General features: G+C 40.9%; 1 protein-coding gene and 1 long non-coding RNA gene across 19 annotated transcripts in view; one reads left to right on the plus strand and one right to left on the minus strand.

Annotated features, from left to right (window-relative positions):
* The window catches only part of phf21ab (PHD finger protein 21Ab), a 57,774-nt gene that overhangs the window by 17,727 nt on the left and 19,687 nt on the right, over nucleotides 1–20,360 (plus strand). For 5 of the 18 annotated variants that reach the window (XM_046038197.1, XM_046038198.1, XM_046038204.1 and 2 more), the window contains exons 2-8: nucleotides 5,522–5,561; nucleotides 7,156–7,219; nucleotides 7,466–7,555; nucleotides 10,833–10,865; nucleotides 11,045–11,110; nucleotides 16,938–17,090; nucleotides 18,210–18,446. In XM_046038197.1, the coding sequence (XP_045894153.1) occupies nucleotides 5,522–5,561; nucleotides 7,156–7,219; nucleotides 7,466–7,555; nucleotides 10,833–10,865; nucleotides 11,045–11,110; nucleotides 16,938–17,090; nucleotides 18,210–18,446 (683 nt within the window). Of the gene's footprint in view, nucleotides 1–184; nucleotides 303–364; nucleotides 580–617; nucleotides 724–866; nucleotides 962–2,390; nucleotides 2,483–5,521; nucleotides 5,562–7,155; nucleotides 7,220–7,465; nucleotides 7,556–10,832; nucleotides 10,866–11,044; nucleotides 11,111–16,937; nucleotides 17,091–18,209; nucleotides 18,447–20,360 lie in introns of those variants that run through there. The other 13 variants (XM_046038199.1, XM_046038200.1, XM_046038213.1 and 10 more) reach the window with 11 other exon arrangements.
* The window catches only part of LOC123962222, a 27,022-nt gene continuing 21,959 nt past the window's right edge, over nucleotides 15,298–20,360 (minus strand). The window contains exon 3 of the long non-coding RNA XR_006822883.1: nucleotides 15,298–16,830. This is a non-coding gene — a long non-coding RNA (uncharacterized LOC123962222). The remainder of the gene's footprint in view (nucleotides 16,831–20,360) is intronic.

The following is a 20,360-nucleotide window of genomic DNA, read 5'->3' on the forward strand; positions in this document are numbered from 1 at the left end:
GTGTGTGTGTGTGTGTGTGTGTGTGTGTGTGTGTGTGTGTGTGTGTGTGCGCAGACTTTCTCTCCATAGAGTTTCACTGAGTTTACATCCGGGTTTTTTCCCTAGGCAATGGGAGTCGCAGCACCTCCGTTCCTTAGGCAAAGTGAAATAAATTCGCCGCACCGACACAAAAAGCAGTCCGCTCCCCGAACACATTTTCTCCGCTCCTCGCGCCGCTGATCGGGTCGATTTAACGAACTTTAACAACAACACGCGCAAACATCGATCGCCCGGTCGCCGGTAAACGAGCATCGGTTGGACGTGTAAGTAGTTTTTGTCCCCCTTCCTCCAGCTCCGAGGCGCAGGGATCTGTGCTGTGCTGAGGCTGAGCTGAATGAGATTGAAGAAGAGTTCTTCTTGTTTTGTAGCTTCAGTTTCTCTGTTTTTACACAAATTTTGCTAAAACTAAATATAAAATAGTGCAACAAAACAAAGCTCCGCGGGGAGGAGTGAGCAGGACTGTTTGTGTGCTGTTATTCCATCGCGGATCGGCTTCTTGGAGATATATATTTAATTAATCTAGAGGAGGACTGCTGCTGAGTAAGTGCACATTGGGCTTTTTTAATTTCATAACTTTAATTTTCTCTGTTGTCAAACTTCACCTGTGTGCAGCTGTCGGCGTGTATCCGTGTGTTTGCGGGTGTTCTGCGGGCAGGTGTGCGGGCTGGCCGGCGGTGTTTAGCGGTGTGTTGCTCTTGTGTTTCTGTGTGTTTAGCTGGTGTGTTTCTTATTCTAGGAGTTGATATTCTGGAGGACAAGGGGCCGAGATAACTTAGACCCACCAACGCCTGCTCGGTGTCAGGATTTTCTAAAAGATGGCGTCTTTTTTTTTGGAGGGGCTACTCCTGTGTGAATTTCTTTATTCCCACTCTTGCTTTTCTCGCACACCGCCGGCGCGACGACCTTATTATTTATCTTTGATGTAAGTTATCAGCGTGGCTTCGCGTTAGCCAGCGCAGCTAACAGGATGGTTAGCATTAGCGGCTACAGCTAACGTTATCCACTTGTTCTCGGTAACATTTCACAGCCTCACACGGAGCAATGTCGGATGTGTGAGGGTCTGTGTGGATGGTTTTTTATTTATTTATTTATTTACCAACACTGAAAAACACTTGATACTCCCCCACAAACCTGCTAGTTTACCGTGTTTGAGAGGACGTAGCGAAGCAGCTCCGATGAATTTATAAGGGGGGATTGAACATCCAGACGGCCATAGTGGGTTAATAAGAAGGTTATAAAACATTTATTTCAACGCCGAAACAAAAAAAAAACACACTTTTTTAGCGTTTTAACTCCCGCAGCTGAAGCACTTAGCGGCTTTCATCTTGAAAACCCTCCATTTTAGCTTCATTTCTTCCTTTTTATTCGGGGCCTCTGCAGCGGCATGTGATGCTGATGGAAGTTTATCCAGACAACTTCGTGTCCCACCCAGGGAGCAATTACTCCAATTAACCGGGAGCCTTTACATACTGTGGGGCCACTGATGTACAGGAACACTGCGAGGGACTCCAGTTAGTTTTTAAAGCAGTATATTTGTTTTTAAGATTCACCACATCAGCTGTAAAACACCAGTAGCACCTGGAGTTTGTCATAGAGGCCAGGCTCAGGATATACAACCTGTGTTATGATGTTTACTCATGAATGCAGTGTTATTTGGCTTGTTTTTCTTTCTCTTGGTCAGGCAGTGCTGGAAAGTACTTTTACACAAGTCCTGTACTCAAGCATAATTGTGAGGTAGCCTACTTGAGTATTTTCGTTTGCTGCTACTTCATATTTCTGCTCCACGACATTCAACTGACTATTATTATATTTATTTTTAGATTTTACATTAAAACACATAAAACAGGACAACTTACTTAAGATCAAACCAGTGGTTTCCAACCATTTTGTCTTCCGATTATATATTTATTCATTAAAGATCTTACATGGTTTCATTTCAATAACTGTTCAAAGAATCCAATATTTTATTAAAATACATACATTTGAGAAAATTTCAACAACTAAAAACTAATTTGTGCATCAGAACTTCTGTTGTTTCTTCTTCTTTAGCTAGTTAACTGGATATAAAGTAGTTAAAACTAGTTATTTGTAGTATTTGTTGCTGCCCTTACTAACTAGGTATTGTCAGTTGTAGATCTCCTGTTGTATTGACTATGTTGTTCCTCAAATGTAGGTCGCTTTGGATAAAAGTGGCTGTCAAATGAGTAAATGTAATGTACATAAGACATTTAAAAATAGTTGTCTGTATATAAAATTAAAACCAGTTGTCTGTATATAAAACAGTTAAAACTAGCTAATTAGCTAACTTCTTCCTTTTTATTCGGGGCCTCTGCAGCGGCATGTGATGCTGATGGAAGTTTATCCAGACAACTTTGTGTCCCACCCAGGGAGCAATTACATACTGTGGGGCCACTGATGTACAGGAACACTGCGAGGGACTCAAGTTAGTTTTTAAAGCAGTATATTTGTTTTTAAGATTCACCAAATCAGCTCTAAAACACCAGTAGCACCTGGAGTTTGTCATAGAGGCCAGGCTCAGGATGTATATAACCTGTGTTATGTTGTTTACTCATGAATGCAGTGTTATTTGGTTTGTTTGTGGTGGAAAGTACTTTTACACAAGTTCTGTACTTTAGTGTAATGATGAGGTAGCCTATTTGGACTTTACCTGAGTATTTCCGTTTTCTGTTACTTCATATTTCTACTCCACTACATTTAATTGAGTATATTATATTTATTTTAGATTTCACATAAAAATAGATAAAACAGAACAACCTATTAAAGATTAAATCAGTGGTTTCCAACCTTTTTGTCTTAAAGAGATACATATATAGTTTTTATAAGAGTATATTTGTTTTTAAGATTCACCAAATCAGCTCTAAAACATCAGTAGCACCTGGAGTTTGTCATAGAGGCCAGGCTCAGGATATACAACCTGTGTTATGATGTTTACTCATGAATGCAGTGTTATTTGGTTTGTCTTTCTTTCTCTTGGTCAGGCAGTGCTGGAAAGTACTTTTACAAGTCCTTTACTTAAGTATAATGATGAGGTAGCCTACTTGTACTTTACCAGAGTATTTCCATTTTCTGCCACTTCATATTTCTACTCCACTACATGTAACTGACTAGATTATATTCATTTTAAATTTTACATAAAACCCGTTAAAGGTTAAACAAGTCCAAAAACTAAAAACAGATTTGTGTATCACAACTTTTGTTTCTTCTTCTTTCCTCCCATTAACCATCTGGCAGATTAATCTTGTGATCCTTTTGAGGGGCCCAACCCCTATGTTGGTAACCACTGGACTAAACAGGCTAACAGTGTATTAAGTAGTTAAAACTAGTTATCCGTATATAAAAAAGTTTAAACTTGCTAACTTAAAATAAATGAGTTAAAACTAGCTAACTGTATATAAAGTAGTTAAAACTAGTAAAATATAAAGTAGTTTAAATTAGCTAACTGTATATAAAGTAAAGTATGTTAACACTAGTTAACCCTAAAGAAGTTAAAATCAGCTAACTTTATAAAGAAGGTAAACCTAGTTAACTGTATAAACAAGTAGTTAAAACTAGCTAATTGTATATAAAGTAGTTATAACCAGCTAACTGTATTTAAAGTAGTTAAAACTAGCTAACTTTATATAAAACAGTTAAAACTAGCTAACTGTATATGCAGAAGTTGAACCTAGCTAAATGTATACAAAGAAATTAAAATGAGCTTACTCTAAATTAAGTTAAAACTAGCTAACTGTATATAAAGTAGCTGAAACTAGTTAACTTTATATAAAGAAGGAAAAACTAGCTAACTGTATATAAAGAAGTTTCCTTCAACAGCTCCATGTCAAAGCCTGGTTCTGGGAGCTATTGGAGAGCTAATTTAGGCAGATATTTCACAGTTTGATCACCTGAAAATCACCAAAGATGACGATGCTGTTTGAACTGCTACAGTGCAAGGTTGTAATTTCAACAGTTTGCTTACTTATGAATATATTGACATAAAACCACCTCTTATCTGTCCTGGACATCCTCTCACAGCTTTCACAGCTGTTAGTTGTTCTCTGTCATGTTCAGATGTTTTTAATAAGAGTGTTTGTTGAGGTACATGGGATTTATTGTTTATGGGTTTTTTTTACAATGGTATCGAATTGGTATCGGGAATTGGGGAATTTTACTGGTATCAACTACTACATTTTTGGTATTGTGACATCCCTAATATAAAGTAGTTAAAACTAGCTAACTGTAATGTTATAGAAAGTAGTTAAAACTAGCTACATATATATAAAGTGGCTAAAACTAGCTAACTGTATATAAAGTGGTTGACTGACTGTATAAATTTAAGTATAAAGTAGTGGAATCAGTTGTAGACATCATTCCTTTCCCTTCAGTATAAAAGGTGAATATCAGCTCACCTGTGTTTTGTACCTGAGCTGAGTGTGTTGGAGCTGCTTCCTCCCTCACACCAAACCTCCTTACTGCAGCTGTTGCATTTTGCTGTGGCGTTCTCTTTTTAAGTGAAGCTAAGCCAAACTTTGGAGCGTTTTCTGCAGTCCGCCATGGTTCAGGACTGAAAACAGTCCCGAACAGCAGTCTTCGTGCTTTGTTGACGTAACAAATGAAGTAACGTTAGTTTGGCGTAGCAGGTCCTGGCAGATAAGAGACACTATATGGTCTGTAAAATGCTCACTGCTCATCAATCAGGAGCTGAAGCAGAAAGTTAGGAACCGAGAGGCAGAATCAAAATGCACGGGTCTTAATGAATCCACGGTTCTTGGTAATTTGGTAATTGTTTCTTGATATCCAACCCTAGAGTCTACTGGATTATATTTGTTCTCAAATAACAGGATTTTTTTTTAGAACATTTGTGAACACATGTTAAGTTCAAATGGACGGTTAATAGTTTGGGTTATTAGTAAAAGTTAAGTGATGAAAAAAACTGTTTTGAAAGATTAGTCTGAATAATGAGGTGGAAATGGATATTCAATGTTTTTACCCACTCCTGTAACCTTTGTGTTTTGCTTTATGCTCTTTTACTTGTGCAAAAAAGTAATTTTTTGGCTGATGAGTTCAGACAAGAGTCTGTTTGGTAAAGAATAAACTCTTGATTGATTCCTTAGGATTCAATTAATTTGATTGATCCCACACAGGGAAACTCAAGTGTCAATAATATAATTGGTAGTGAAAGTGAATTACTTTATAAGAATAAAACTGGGGAAAGTAGAATTGGTCTTTACAGAAATAACACTAGTCTGTAGTAAAATCAGACAACAGAAGTGACACAATCACTTGACGAGAAACAAGATCAATTCTAATGTGAACTGATAGAAAAGTCATGCTTTCATCAGCAGGAGAAGCTTTCGTTATTGATTAATCTGCTGATTGTTTTCATCAATTCATTGGTTTGTCCATAAAATGTAAAGAAAAGGTTGTTAATTGTTTATCGCAGGCTACATTTGTAACAGAGTGTGTTTGTTATGTGATACAGGGCAGCACAGAGGGGTGGAGTCCAGTCCCACAGCCAGGTGGTGAGTCCTCTCGTCTGATTTATTAATTATTATTAATAAAGAGTGAATCAGTGAATTAAACTTATGTGCAACTTGAATCATGATAATAATTGAAAGGTAATCTACTTTCATATGCACAGTTTTATTGTGATAATATGGCAAAGTTAAATTTAATATGTTTTAGTTTGATGGTATTAAAGTTATTGGTAACTTGCTTTAATTAAATAATAATCACATCACACAATAAATGTACATAATATCTGTTTTAAGAGTAAAATTAAAGGTAACCTTTTTCAAAAAAAAAAGTAAAATGTCCTTTCAAAATTACATTTAAACGTTTTAAGTTAAATTGACCTTTTTCTGTTATAGTTTAATAATAATAATGAAGTAAAGTTACTTTCAACCCATTTGACAAATTAACCTGTTAGTAAAGACACAGTTTGTACTTTAATAAAAGTTACATATAATGTTTGAATTTGATCAGAGTACAGAAACATTTACACTGTGTGAAGTAATTAATCAGCACTAAAGTCTTTTTATTTTCCAGACAAATATAATTGTGACTTTTTTCAAGTGATAATAATAGATACTTATCACTTGTTTAAATTTAAAGTAGTAAAAGTCAGTGTCACATTTAAACCGTGTCAAGTCAGTAATAATGATGTAAAGTAACTGAATTTTACTTTTATTTTAAAGACTTGTTTACTTGTTAATAAGTAAATATGTTTTAATTTTCTAAATTAAGTAAAGATAAATAGTATAAATTCAGAAATAAAGTCAAGGAATTGATCAATAATGAAGCAAAAGTTATCTTATTACTTTTATTCTGATTATTATGAAATAAAGAAATATCTTGTTTTTAGCTACAAGTAGTTTGTCCCAATTAAATCTGTTTTATTAATTTCAACTGTTTTTATGGAAGTACATTTCTGCCACTGTGATTCTTTAAGTCATTATAATGAGAAACTTTCTCACAATAATGACTTAGTATCTCTAAATAATGAGTTAGTATCTTTAAATAATGACTTAGTATCTCTAAATAATGAGTTAGTATCTTTAAATAATGACTTAGTATCTCTAAATAATGACTTAGTATCTCTAAATAATGACTTAGTATCTCTAAATAATGACTTAGTATCTTTAAATAATGACTTAGTATCTCTAAATAATGACTTAGTATCTCTAAATAATGACCTAAGTCAATATTTAAATACTAAGTCAGTTTTTTGAGAAGATTTCTTATTATTTTGAGACGCTAATTCATTCTAATGACTTACAGGATCTTTTTTTTTTTCTTTCATCACAGTGGTGGAAATAGGCTTCCATAGTTTTTGTTTCAACATTCAGAAACATGAACTTTATTTAGACACAGTTCTTGTTTCAATGAACGTATTTTAATAATATAGTAAAGTTACCTGTAACATGAGATAGTTTTATAACTAATACTAATGTAGTTAAATACTTTAGTTTAATAATACGCCAAAATTTAATGTGTTTATTGCTGCATTATAATAAAGAGGCTCTGTGTGCACAGTTTATTGATGATAAAGCTTCAGTTTAATGGTGAAGAATTGAAGTTAAATGTGATGTTTTGTTGTGGTTTGTTCTGTTTTAGCGGCACTTTAATGCTTCAGGTGGATGGTTTTCCTACTGGAGACGGTGTTAAGGTAAAAGCCCAGGTAGTGATTATTAAATACAATAACACATCTCCTGTATGTTCTGTCTAATAGCCTGACCGTACGACACCATGAGGGTTTGAACAGACTTCCTGTGACCTTGTTTGACCTTGATGGGAAGGTTTTATTGTCAGCATCACTCAGGAAGTCCTTATAAGGCTGTTCTTCATGTTGCTATGACTGAATGCTGCTGATTTCTGTTGAACCCGCTGTTGAAGACCCGTCTCCTCCCCCCGTATGTGCACGCAGGCTGATCGATCGGCTGGCAGACTGACTGGATCCATGATGGAACTACAGACGTTACAGGAGGCTCTGAAGGTGGAGATCCAGATCCATCAGGTACGCCGTGTTTCCAGGTCACTTGGTTAGGAGACTTAGTCCATTCAGAACAGGTGTGTTACTCGATCAGCTCTGATAGTTAACTAACGAGTCTGATTTCAAACTTATCGTCGCTCTTTATCAGCAAACATCAGTGGGAAACATCCAGGGAGCAGCTTTCAATCTGTAGCCGGCTCTGACTGTTGTTTGCACCTGTTGATATTAGATCATCTGTGGATAATTGGTGTTAATTCAGTAACAACTAAAGTGGAAAGTTTATGCTCTGCAGAACCGATCACCAGCGATCACCGTGCTTTGCAGCCGGTTAGACGGAAGCGACGATTAGGGCTGCACGATTAATCTAATCGCCCACAAAAGATTTGACCAATCGGTCTCTCTTTAAGCAGTAGCATGTGTGGCTTGTGTGGTCATGTGAGTGTCAGGGCCCGTATTTATGAGGCTCCTCAGAATTACTCAAAAGAACACTGCTAAGAATCGACTTCAAAGTAAACAGATTCTTAGCTCAAAGCTGCGTTTAAAAGTTAGTTACCAAGCAGTCAGTTAAGTCTAAATCACTGTCAGTCTCGGATCTGATTCGCGACACTTTGTGCCGCAAATAGGATTTTCAATGATGACGTAGGCAAGGACCAATCACTGAATAAATTTCCTTAAGAATATTCTCTTTAAAATACACGTTTGACAATAAAGAACTTTCAACAGAGTACATTGTCCTTGATTTCCTATTGGATGACACTGGGCGGCACAAAGAGCCTTTCACACTGCTGCTTCAGGCCACTTTCATTCAATAGCCACGTGTCAAGGGTAGAGCCGGGCCATTTGGCCACCACATCCAAAATGTCTGCATCAAACACAGCTTCCTGTTCACATAAACGTTCTACGCTGGGAGCACTGATCTTTAGATGCTGCGACTTGTGTTGGATTACACGGGGTTTGTTGGGGAGTTGATGAACCGCGTGACAGTGTGCGGAGCTGTAAGAGCCATAATTGTTTCCATGACAAATCGGCTTATTGATGGTTGTGACGGGCCTAAATCATCATTGCTTTGTTTATTTGTCCTGTGGCAAATAAACAAAGCGTCATCTCCACCTTCAGTTCAGCTGAGAACGTATTGCTGGGTGGTGATGGAGCAGTGGAAAAGACCCGGGTTCGAATCCGCTGTGAGACACCGATGTGTCCCTGAGCAAGACACTTAAGGCCCATTTATACTTGTGTGTCGGTGTGTCCCAGAAACGCTAGGCGGCGGTAGCGCTACAGCAGGCTAACTTCCGGTTTAGCGCTCCGCTAACGTGAATGGGGGTAAAATTTTAAACGCGCGGCTGGTGTAGCCTTTTCAAATGTTACCGACCTAATGGATCACATTCTGATAGTAAAAGGAGTCGTTTCGTCAGATATACTGATCCACTGTGTTACAGCCGCCGTTTTGGCCGCTAGTCCCTCATCAACTCGCTGACAAAGATTATGCCTGCGTTGTCCGAGCCCGTCTGATTAAGTGAAATTAAGCTGATTACATTTTATTAAGTTGGGATCTGGTCTAACAGGAAGTTAGACCAGATGAGTGTTTCTGTGACTTCCTGTACGAACTGCCCGTCACTTCCTCACGACCTCGTCCACTTTCCGGTCGAGGTTTTAACGAGCCCAGCGCGTCGCTTTGTACGACAGCGTGGTGACTCTGATCAGAAACATTTCATCAACGCTTCATGTTTTCTGCTGCTCGGAGAACAACAGCTGATCCAACATCTGTGAGTTATTTTATCCTTTAGTTACAAATGTGAACCTAAAGATTAGTGGGCTTGATTTGATGAACTGCTGTCAGACCACGTCCCTCCTTCTTCTTCTGTTATTTTAAATGTTGCACCTGTGCAATAGCTCATCGCAGCTCAGGGTCCAGGCCAGTACATGTGTTGCATGTATGATAGATTTCCAACACGTCCTGGAAAAACTGGAAAATGAGAGAAGAAAGTAAAATGTCCTGGAAAATCACTCAAGTAATATGTTGCACCCTCGAGTCACGTCAGACGTGGCACAGATTGGATAAAACTCTGAAAAATGTAAGTTTGATTGTCCTCCAGAGGTGGTAAATATTAGTCCCTGCTGGCTGCTGACTGTTTTTATTGGGTTTCAAGATGAACGTTTTCTTCTCGACTTGTTTTAAACGGTTGAATAATGTTAAACATGTTTGGTTCAGTTGCTCGCTTGTTTGATTTGCCTGCGAAGGTTTGTGTTTGTGACTCGGAGCCATGGTTTCACATATGTTATTGATGAGAAAGTTGGATAAGAATGAAGAGGAAGCCGAGGTCAAAACAATGAATTGAATAGATATTTGCAAACCTGAGAATTCGTCCCAGTTTTTGACCGTATTACACTTTCATATCAATACACCAAGATCGTTTAAAGTAGTTTAAAGAAGTTTAAATAAAGCGTGACGTAGTGAAAGTGCTCTGACGTACGTACATTTAAGCTCAGGACCACAGAGATGTTCAACAGAGTGCTGGGATTTGTTAGTAGACAAAATCTATCTATAATCTGTCAATTTGTGTTGAGAATATTCAGTTTTTTCTAAGCCAAGCATAGAACTCAAAAGACTTTCCAAAAGAACAAAACAAATACAATAACAGTACAATAAAAAACAACATTAAAACAAGGCAAGACATAAACAGAAAAAGGGAAAAAAGCAACAGCGATAGAAGATTTCACAGATAAGTTACAGCCTCAGACTGCTCGTCTTTATAATTAGACTTCTGCAGAAAGGAACATTTTAGTGTAAAACGTGATCCCTGTCTGTCAAACCAGCTGAAAATGTGATCTCTAGAAAAGAGTGGGAACCGTGATGAAGTGTTTTTACAAACCCTAGAGAACACAGTGTTCACTTTCACTTTTGTTTTGAAACCCTTGTTTTGAATCCTGTAAACTGTTGAGGTTCCCTTTTTAAATATGTGGGAAATAAAAACCTGTGAGTAGAAGAAGAAGAGCTCAGGAACAACAATAAAACAGCACTGACAGAAATCGATCAAAACTTTAACAGAAAACGTCGGATCCAATCGACCACGCTGAGAAGCAGATTGAGAAAATACTAAATTTAATGTTTCCGAGGCTTTAACACTGGAGGTGGAGCCTCCTGCTCTGATATAACACCTAATTAATCCCTTTATTTACTTCATGGACTTTTGTTCTGCACCCTGATTAAACAAGCGCAGCCGTCTGGGTGTAGTTCCTAGTTGTGACCAGCAGGTGTCACTGTGATGTGTTTTTTCTGACTGTCTCTTGTCTTCTTCTGCAGAAACTGGTTGCCCAGATGAAGCAGGACCCTCAGGTAAACCATTTACTTTACAGAAGTATAACTAACTGAGCGCCACAGTGAGTTTACACCAGTTTACATCCAAAGGTTTGTGTGCGTTATCGCTGATACAAGAAGAAGAAGAAGAAGAAGAAGACGACTCCGCTCTTTTACATGAGTTTGTTTGGCGCCGGCTCACTTGCTCTTGTTTTCAGAACGCAGATCTGAAGAAGCAGCTCCACGAACTTCAAGCGAAGATCACAGCGCTCAGTGAGAAGCAGGTACGTTACTTCACCTGTAACACACACACACACACACACACACACACAGAGCCGCTTACCACTGTCACACACACACACACACACACACACACACAGAGCTGGTTTCCAGTGTGTTTCTGGTAATGAGGCTCTCGGCAGACAGATCTGTCTTCAGGAGGCAGGAAGTCTCAGAGGTAAAAGGAGGAAGTGGCTGCTCAGGTCTGTTTTAAATAAACAAGAGCTCCCACACCTGCTGAAAGGGATCCTGGTCGCTGGAAACGTTCCTTCTCTGAGATTCTAACATCAAAAGGGTTGGATCTTCCGAATTAGAACCGTGGATTTAGATTCTGTTAATTGGTTCCTAATTTGGTTCATATTTCCGTGTCGCTCCTGATCTTATGTATGCTGCGTTCTTTTTGACATGACAAGTTGGAATTTACAAGTTCCAAGTCAGAAATTTCCACTAAGTTGGATTTTTGACTCTGACGGTCAGGAGAACGGCCCAATCCCAGTGTCCTCACTCACAGGCTCCACCCACTCTACTGCGCTTTGGTTTTAAAACGGAGACCTTTTTCTACGTCTGCTCCTCCCGTCCAGACTAAAACGGCGAAAACAAAGACCTAAAATGTAGAAGTTTGAAAACGCTGCTGACCCCTTAGGAAACGATGACGCAGACGCTCACGCTCGGCTCTCACAGATACACGATGCTGCTGACAGTTTTTGATTTGGTGTTTTTACCGTGCAAATAACACTTACAGCATACACTTACTGGACTTACTGCTTTTAACTCCCGTGTTACATTCAGTAACAGTCTCGTTATTGGTCCATGCAAAATAAAATCAGGTGCGGTTCTTCGTCTGCAGTACTTTATTCTTTCACCAAATCTTCTGAAACTACAGAACAGACCGTCTGCTTCATGTTTACAACGGCACACACGTGCCCGGCGTACGTGAACGGCGTCTTCAGTCGTTTTAATGTAGACGAGGATCAGCTCTGATACGCAGCTAAAACCTGGTGAGGACGGAGATCGGATTCGTTTTAATTCTCCGTTTTTCAACTAAAACAGAATCGTGTGGACGGACCCACAGACTTTGAGGCGTGTTCCCGATAAGTTTCCGAGTGCCGACTCACTGTCAAATCATCAAGTGTGCGATGGCTCTCTCACGGACATTTTGGGCCCTTTTCGTAAGTCCGCGTTTCTTTAAACCAACACTGATGCAACAGTTGTTAAGATGGTACATAGAACTAATGAAGCAGTCACCTTATTACACACATAGGACCTGATTTCCTAAAGGTTTGCGTGAGTCAAAACGTGTGCAAACATGATATCGCCAGCAAATTAACTGGTAAGCTGATCTAATAACGGTGTGCACGCAGAACGACGTCTTCCAAAAGTAACAGGTTTATTTACTACACGCAATGTGATCTAACAAGCCTAAACGCAATTTCATGTGAGAAATGAACAATAATAGATAAAATATTTCTATATCCAATATATAGAAATACAATTATTTTATTGTATTCATTAAATCGCATGAATTGAATAGTTTCTTTGTATTTTCCCTTTAGCTTTGGCAACACTGTCGTTTTAACATTCATGCCAATAAAGCAAATTTGGTTTCGACCTGACTTATTTTCTCCGTGAGATGGAAGAATTTAGAAAGTTGCGTGGTGCTGCGGAGAGCCCCCAGCTGCAGCAGTGCATGAATCCCGCGTAAAATCCATCCAGCCAGAGGGAACGATCACCAACTGTTCACAGTGCGCAGGTCGTAGCAGTGACACAACCCGTTGTAGGTATCGGAGAGACGGGAGATCGCGGAGCGACCGGGCACGCTGCGGACGGTCGGTGGTCGTTCCCTCTGGATGGATGAAGCACGATCTGCTGGCATTTCCTGGCGTCTGGGTCATTCCAGCGTACTGTAGCTGTTTCTGCTGGGGTTTCCCAAAGCAGTTTTTCAGGGGTGCCAAGTACTTAGTGCAACTTCAGGCAGGACGGGCAGGTACAGACGATTTCCACTGAATGAAACAAACCGAGGTTTTTAGTAAATCGCCCAAAACAGGCACTACAATTGCACATGCAATATTTTAGAATGCACACGCACTTTAGTCCTCTTTATTCGGGGGGCTAGTGAATCCGGCTCTTAGTTTATTCAACTGACAGTTTTGCTGTTTTGATCAACACTAATGATCATTGATAATGTAGATTGGCATTTACCTCTCCTCCACTCTGTAGGGCGAGAGCCTGCAGCACTAATATAAAATAAGAAGTGTGCAACGTGTTTCAGTGTCGTCAAGGTAACGTGATAATGTGGCAAAGTGCTGTCCCGCTCCTGTTTACAGCCTTTTGCACTCGATCGCTCACCAGGTGACGTCCGTTAAGTCTGTGAGGGTTCAGGGCTCAGCGTTTAGGTGGGACATTGGGATTGAGCCAACCTCACCGAACCAAACCTCCAAAATCCGAGGCGGCTGCTCTGAGCATCACCAGAGTGAAAGCAGCAGCAGTAGATATCCTGTTTTATTTGTGTCTCTTTCAATCAGTCGTGTCCGTCTCTCTGTGGACATGTTGCCGCTAACAATGGCGAGAGGATTTCTTTTTGGTTTTCCGACTTAAATCTGTTGTTGTACTTAGATCTGTGGTGAAGGAATCAGAACCGGGAGTCCATGAGTAGAATCAGAATCGATAAAATTAAAATGATAGCGGTGTACTTAAGAAAAGACATCAGCAGTGATTTGGAGTATTTCCAAAATGAAAAGATATCTTAGCACGTGAAACTAAACTACTAATAATGATTTTAACCTACATTTGGGCGTGCTAGAATTGTTTTAACGGAGAACCAGAGTCTAGAGTTTCACCATCAACCACAGGAACATCTTTTTCTTTTACCTCTCGACTAAAGACTCTAAATCTTCTGTTGTTGTTGTGTTTTTTTTTTTTGTCTTTATTTTTAACCACTTTCTGCCAGCTTCCTATTTTTATCTCCTCCCTACACATTTCACTGTTTTCATGTCTTCCTGTGAAACACTTTGTTTGTGCTGCTTCCAGGTAAGAATTAGAACAACTAGTCGCAGAATAAGAGTTAGCGCCTTTCTTTGTTAAAAGCTGCTGTTGAGGACACTAATGGGCTCGGTGAGGTGAACAGATGCAGGTGGATGTCTCCGAATGTTGTTTTTGAAACTCATTGAGATTATCAGTAAAAATAGAAAGCTGGGTTTGTGCTCTGCTTACAAGCAGGAGAATGATGTTAATGGCTGAAAGCCTTTATCGCAGCGACTTACTGAAGACAAATGACAGTACGGCTCCCTCCTGTCTGCAGCTGTAATGTTCCTGTCTCAAACACGCAGACGTCTTAGAATAAGAATTAAAGAGGGTTTAAACACTAATTTTAACACATCTCAACATATTTGTGTTTTTTCTTTGGAGGCGTTCACACCTGCCTCGTTTGGTCTGGACGTTTCAGACAAAATTACAGGTGTGAAACCTCCGCCGGCTACAAGGATAGCTTGCCGTCTTCTTCTCCTTTCCTGCCGGCGGCGGCGATATAATGTTCCCACAACAAGGACGTTCGTTTGGTGAATTGCTGCAGGTAGCAACGCGATAATAAGAATAATAATAACAATACAGTGGCAACAAAAGGAATCTGTTCATTTTTCATTCATTCAATCTTGTCAAAGCTCCCCGCCGAACTGACGACACACTGACGTCAGACACACGTCCGTTTACAAACAAGTCAGTGTCAAGTATAGGGAGAAACGGCCCACAGAGGGGACGACGACAGAACACGAGTCTGTCATGTAAAGTTCTTTAGTGAGCTCGCATGATTGCAATATAAAACCAAACTACCCGAAGGTAGCAAAACCTGAACTTTGGTTTGGACCTCGGTCCAGACTTCCAGGTGTGAACGGGCCCTTAGAGTTAGATGTTCATGTGGAACTCGGTCTCATGTCTGTGTGTTAAATACTGAGCGGAAGGCAGGATGTGGTTAGCCTGTTAGCCTGGCTCTGTTCACAGGGAAGAACACACCCACCAGCACCTCCGCCTGCTACACAAACTCAGCTTGTGAACTCGGAGGGAGTTGTGTGTTGGAACAGCTGGTGCTGCAGTTGCTGTGTGATCATCATAGCGTACTGCGTTGCCCTCAGGTCATTTCTTATTTCCAGAGGGTGTTATCAACCTGCCTCTGGACACAGTTTTACTGAACTACAGTCAATCACATCTTCAACGAAAGCTTTATGTGCGGGTGTTTTTTCATAAACACGAGCATGAAGCAGGTAAACAACATCTTCTGTACATCTATTGAGTCTACAAACACGAATCACAAAGAAGCCGGGGAGGTCAAGGGGAAATAAAACCAAAACAAAAGCAAAAAAGATTCAAATAAATGTTTTGTAAAGCTTACGGAGGTCATATGATTTAAAAGCTTTTTCATTTCTACACTTAGACGTGGAAAGAATATATTGACAGTTCACCCCGGAAAGCCTGGATTATTTTAATTCTCTTTCAAGAACTTGACTTAACAATAAAGAGTAATGTTTAACATTTTCCCAACGTATTGCAGACTGAGTGTAAATAGAACGGCAATAAATTGCGACAATCAGTTCCAAAGTTTCTTGGTATGTGCGCAACACCAAAATGAATACCAGCGTTACAGTTTTTGCAGGTTTGGTGGGTAAAACCTGTGAAGCATTAAAAAGAAAAAAAAAAAAACTCTTTAACTTTGTTGGTTATTAAAAACTTTTTCCCAACAAATCTCTGCGACACCTGAAGAGCAGCAGGTGTTCTAATGTCCTCGTATTTGTTCTGATGGTGGAGAAAACATGAGCGGCAGCCATCTTGGTTGTTTACGAAAATGTCTCTTATCAAACCTGCCCCTTATCAGATAAACGGCTGTGATTGGTCGAGCGGATCCGCTGCATGTGGAAATCTGTCTGATCCCAGTTTAGATGACAGATAAACCAGCAAACTCCTGCTGTTCAAATGATGGTGTGAACTAAGGTAAAACAGGCATGCTGTAGTTTCCTCCTCTATCATAAACCTTTTTGTCTTCTGCTGGCAGCAAGGACGCTTAAAGGAATTTGTCTTATCGTATTGAAGCAGTCCTTATTGTTTCTGTTAAAACACATCTTCAGATGTAACCGTCTTCATGTCTTAATAACACCAGAGGTTAAAATCTGTGTGTTTTGTGTGATGTGGGTGAGCTGATCCTGAGCGATGAAGCGCCCTCAGCAGCAGCAGCAGATAAAGCCGTGCACGTTATTAACTGCAGGCTGCAGGTCAGGCTGCTCTCTGAAAGGGGAACAGGGCACTTTCTCAGTCTGGATCTCAGGCGTCTCTCTGAGGGGATGCTAATCAACAGATGGGCTTTATCTTTTGTTTCTGATTGGTCAGCTCCAGCTTTGTGTGCCTCTGCTTCTGTACTCTACATTACACTCTCGTTTCTTCTTCTATTAATCTCTCCCGTCTCTCAGTGAGTGGCAGCCAGTCAGATCAGAGCAGTGATTGGAGCAGGGCTGCAGCAGTTATTGATTATCGACCTTTTCATAAGAGTCACCGGTGAGATTCTCCTGCTGTGGGTTTGCAGACAAATGCTCATGCTGTATGTTTTACAAACAGCTGACGCAGCAGATCTGAGGAGCAGCTTTCACCACGCAGACCTTCAGAGTATAGATCAGTCTGTGCTGCAGTGTTCCGGGGGGTTCTTGTAGGAACACCGGAGAACAACAAGCTCGCTGCCTCCTCTGACCTGCAAACAGCAGAATGAAAACAGACATGGAGAGAGATTTTATTACGTGTTACTTCCAGCTGTACGTTACTGTAACGGTACTCTTCTTCTCTCTCCTCCTCCTGCAGAAGAAGGTGGTGGAGCAGCTGAGGAAGGAGCTGTTGGTGAAGCAGGAGCCAGAGGCAAAGCTGCAGCTGCACGTCCAAACTCCTCCAGGAGGCGTCGACATCAAGCCGACCAACCTGCTGCAGAGCCAGCAGATACCTGGAGCACTGCAGCAGGTGGGAAACACAACGGCTTAACAAATCCAAGGATGAATCTACCTCCTCTCTCTGAATTTAGATTTAATATTACACTGCAGTGAACTTAATTCAAGTTTATCATTTACATTTAGAGAAAAGCGTCTACATTATATGAGAAAATAATGTTGTTTTTTTTAAATATGAAAACACTTAAACAACCAGCACAACGTCACCTACTTCACTTACAACAGCACAGACTCACCTGCAGCCTGCAGCCTGCAGCACCAGCTGCTCAAACCTAAACTACTTACATAACAGTTTACTAAGTGGAGTTTATTTGAATTAATACGTAAATAAGTTGCACTGAACCAACAGACGAAGCTAACATTAGCATGCTAATATCTGACACAGTTGGAGTAAAGAGTAAAAAGAGGTAAAATGGAATGTGTGGTCAACACATCTGACCTGATAATTGATTAAATTGCTGTTTAATTGTGTAAACTTGGAAGCTTTTGAATTACGCTTCACAAAAAAGACTCAAAAGAAGGATTGTGAGACCTTGCAACAGGTTTCTCTCTTCTAAAAACAGAAGTTAAACAGCAGAACAGTAATTTCATTTATTTTATCAATTTGCAATCTGGGAAACCAAGGACAGTGAAAATCAAGGGCAACTAGACTTGGTTGAAGATACTTGAAGGATAGATGGTGTTCAGGAGGAGTGAAAGAAGCTATTTACACCAGAGAAGAGAAACCATCTCTCAACAGGGGAGGAGATCTGAGACCACTTATCCTCCACCTACAAAGCTGCTCCACTTACATCTGGCCTCGGGTGACTCCAACGACCATGACAGCCAGGAGCACTAACGAACCAAGCGGTATCCATCACCTTGATAACGACCCCACAGAGATTAAATAGCTACGACTCCCTGCCAGTCAGAACTGAAGAGGCCTCTTGGACGAGTATCTTCAACCAAGTCCAGTTGCCCTTGTTTTTAGCTTTCCTTAGAGAACTGTGAGCTGGATGAATCTTCAGACACAATCTGAAACGTAGGGAGTTAAAGCAGGCGTGATGACTGTGTGTTTACACACGAGGACTAACAACAGTTCATCGTAAAACTTTCTCTGCTCTGTGTCATGGGTTTTATTCTCCCTCAACAGACCCTGACAGTCACGCCGGTCCTCACCACGAAGACTCTACCTCTGGTGCTGAAAGCTGCCGCCACGCCCACCTTGCCTGGATCTGTCCTGCCACAACGCCCAGCCACTGTCACTATGGTCACCACAGCTATCACCAAACCCGACTCACAGAACGCCCCCATCAATCTGCAGGTGGCCAGTAAGCTGACCAATCAGAGCTCGGAGCCCGTGCGACTGGTATCCAAGAACACCATGATGGTAAGACCCTCCGGTTCCTGGCGCTGTGCATCATCATACCTTCCTCTAATCTGACTTATTGTACAGTATGTGTTGTCATCTGTAGAGCTGAGGAGAGCTACTGAATGTAGACGAGCTTTTTGATAGCAGGATGTTTCTCTAATCACATGGCAAGTGTCTGAGCAGGTTGTGGCGTGAGTGGTGGCCTTATAGCAGCCAAGCTGACAGCACCAGTAGCAGTTCTCTGACAAGTCAAATAGTCATATAGGGCCAATTTATCTTACATAGCCACATGTTCATGTAAAGCAACAGAGGAGGTGTAGTATAGGTCTAAAGTCCTGAAATCACAATGTCCTGAGTATGGAAGTGTCCGGTCACACCAGAAAGTAGCACAGCATAAGTCATCCACTTGTCCTCGCGAAAAGAGATGGAGGATTGGTGTGCATAAATGCAGTCTACAACGAGAACTGTGGCAGAGTTACTAGCAAAATTTGTGTTAATATTTTTAAATAATGGATCCTTGATTCTCACAGAAGAAGCACAAAAGCAGATTCTTATTTATAGACGGTGATCGTCACCAGCACATCTGACACTAGCACATTCTAGCTGCTGTAGCTTTATTGAAGTGGCTAAAGACGATCGGAAACGCTGTCTCTGCTGACAACATAGGTTTTGAACTGCAGTGTAGAGCTAGCCAGTCCTTGTCTTATAATGTCTTTTTTCTTCTAACATTACTGTTTGACTGCGTAGCTCACATGGACGTAATGCTAAGCTACCGCTGAAGGTACTAAGCTAGTTTGCAGGACAGCTAATGTTAGCAGCTTGCTGAGAACAGATGAACACAAAGGAGTGTCTCTGCAGCTCTGCGTACACTACTTTAACACAAACACTGACACACCATTCATGTATAATCTGAAGTAGAAGACGTGCAAGGCTTCACTTTCTCCCAACTTCTGTTATGCGCAACATTTAGTTATGTAATGTTAGTGGCAGATGGAGTGCAGTCCTGTTGATACAGGAAAGGGAAATGAATGGCAGAATGTGTAAGAGCAGCAGAATGTGTAAGAGCAGCAGACCGTGTCAGTGTAAGAGCAGCAAGACGTGTCAGTGTAAGAGCAGCAAGACGTGTCAGTGTAAGAGCAGCAAGACGTGTCAGTGTAAGAGCAGCAAGACGTGTCAGTGTAAGAGCAGCAGACCGTGTCAGTGTAAGAGCAGCAGACCGTGTCAGTGTAAGAGCAGCAGACCGTGTCAGTGTAAGAGCAGCAGACCGTGTCAGTATAAGAGCAGCAGACGGTGTCAGTGTAAGAGCAGCAGACCGTGTCAGTGTAAGAGCAGCAGGACGTGTAAGAGCAGCAGACCGTGTCAGTATAAGAGCAGCAGACCGTGTCAGTGTAAGAGCAGCAGACGGTGTCAGTGTAAGAGCAGCAGACGGTGTCAGTGTAAGAGCAGCAGAACGTGTCAGTGTAAGAGCAGCAGACCGTGTCAGTGTAAGAGCAGCAGACCGTGTCAGTGTAAGAGCAGCAAGACAGTGTAAGAGCAGCAGACCGTGTAAGAGCAGCAGACGTGTCAGTATAAGAGCAGCAAGACGTGTAAGAGCAGCAGGACGTGTAAGAGCAGCAGACCGTGTCAGTGTAAGAGCAGCAGACCGTGTCAGTAGAAGAGCAGCAGACCGTGTCAGTAGAAGAGCAGCAGACCGTGTCAGTAGAAGAGCAGCAGACGTGTCAGTATAAGAGCAGCAGACGTGTCAGTATAAGAGCAGCAGAACGTTTCAGTATAAGAGCAGCAGAACGTTTCAGTATAAGAGCAGCAGAACGTTTCAGTATAAGAGCAGCAGAACGTTTCAGTGTAAGAGCAGCAGAACGTTTCAGTGTAAGAGCAGCAGAACGTTTCAGTGTAAGAGCAGCAGAACGTTTCAGTGTAAGAGCAGCAGAACGT

This window comes from Micropterus dolomieu, linkage group LG22, assembly GCF_021292245.1.
Source record: "Micropterus dolomieu isolate WLL.071019.BEF.003 ecotype Adirondacks linkage group LG22, ASM2129224v1, whole genome shotgun sequence".
NCBI lineage: Eukaryota > Metazoa > Chordata > Actinopteri > Centrarchiformes > Centrarchidae > Micropterus > Micropterus dolomieu.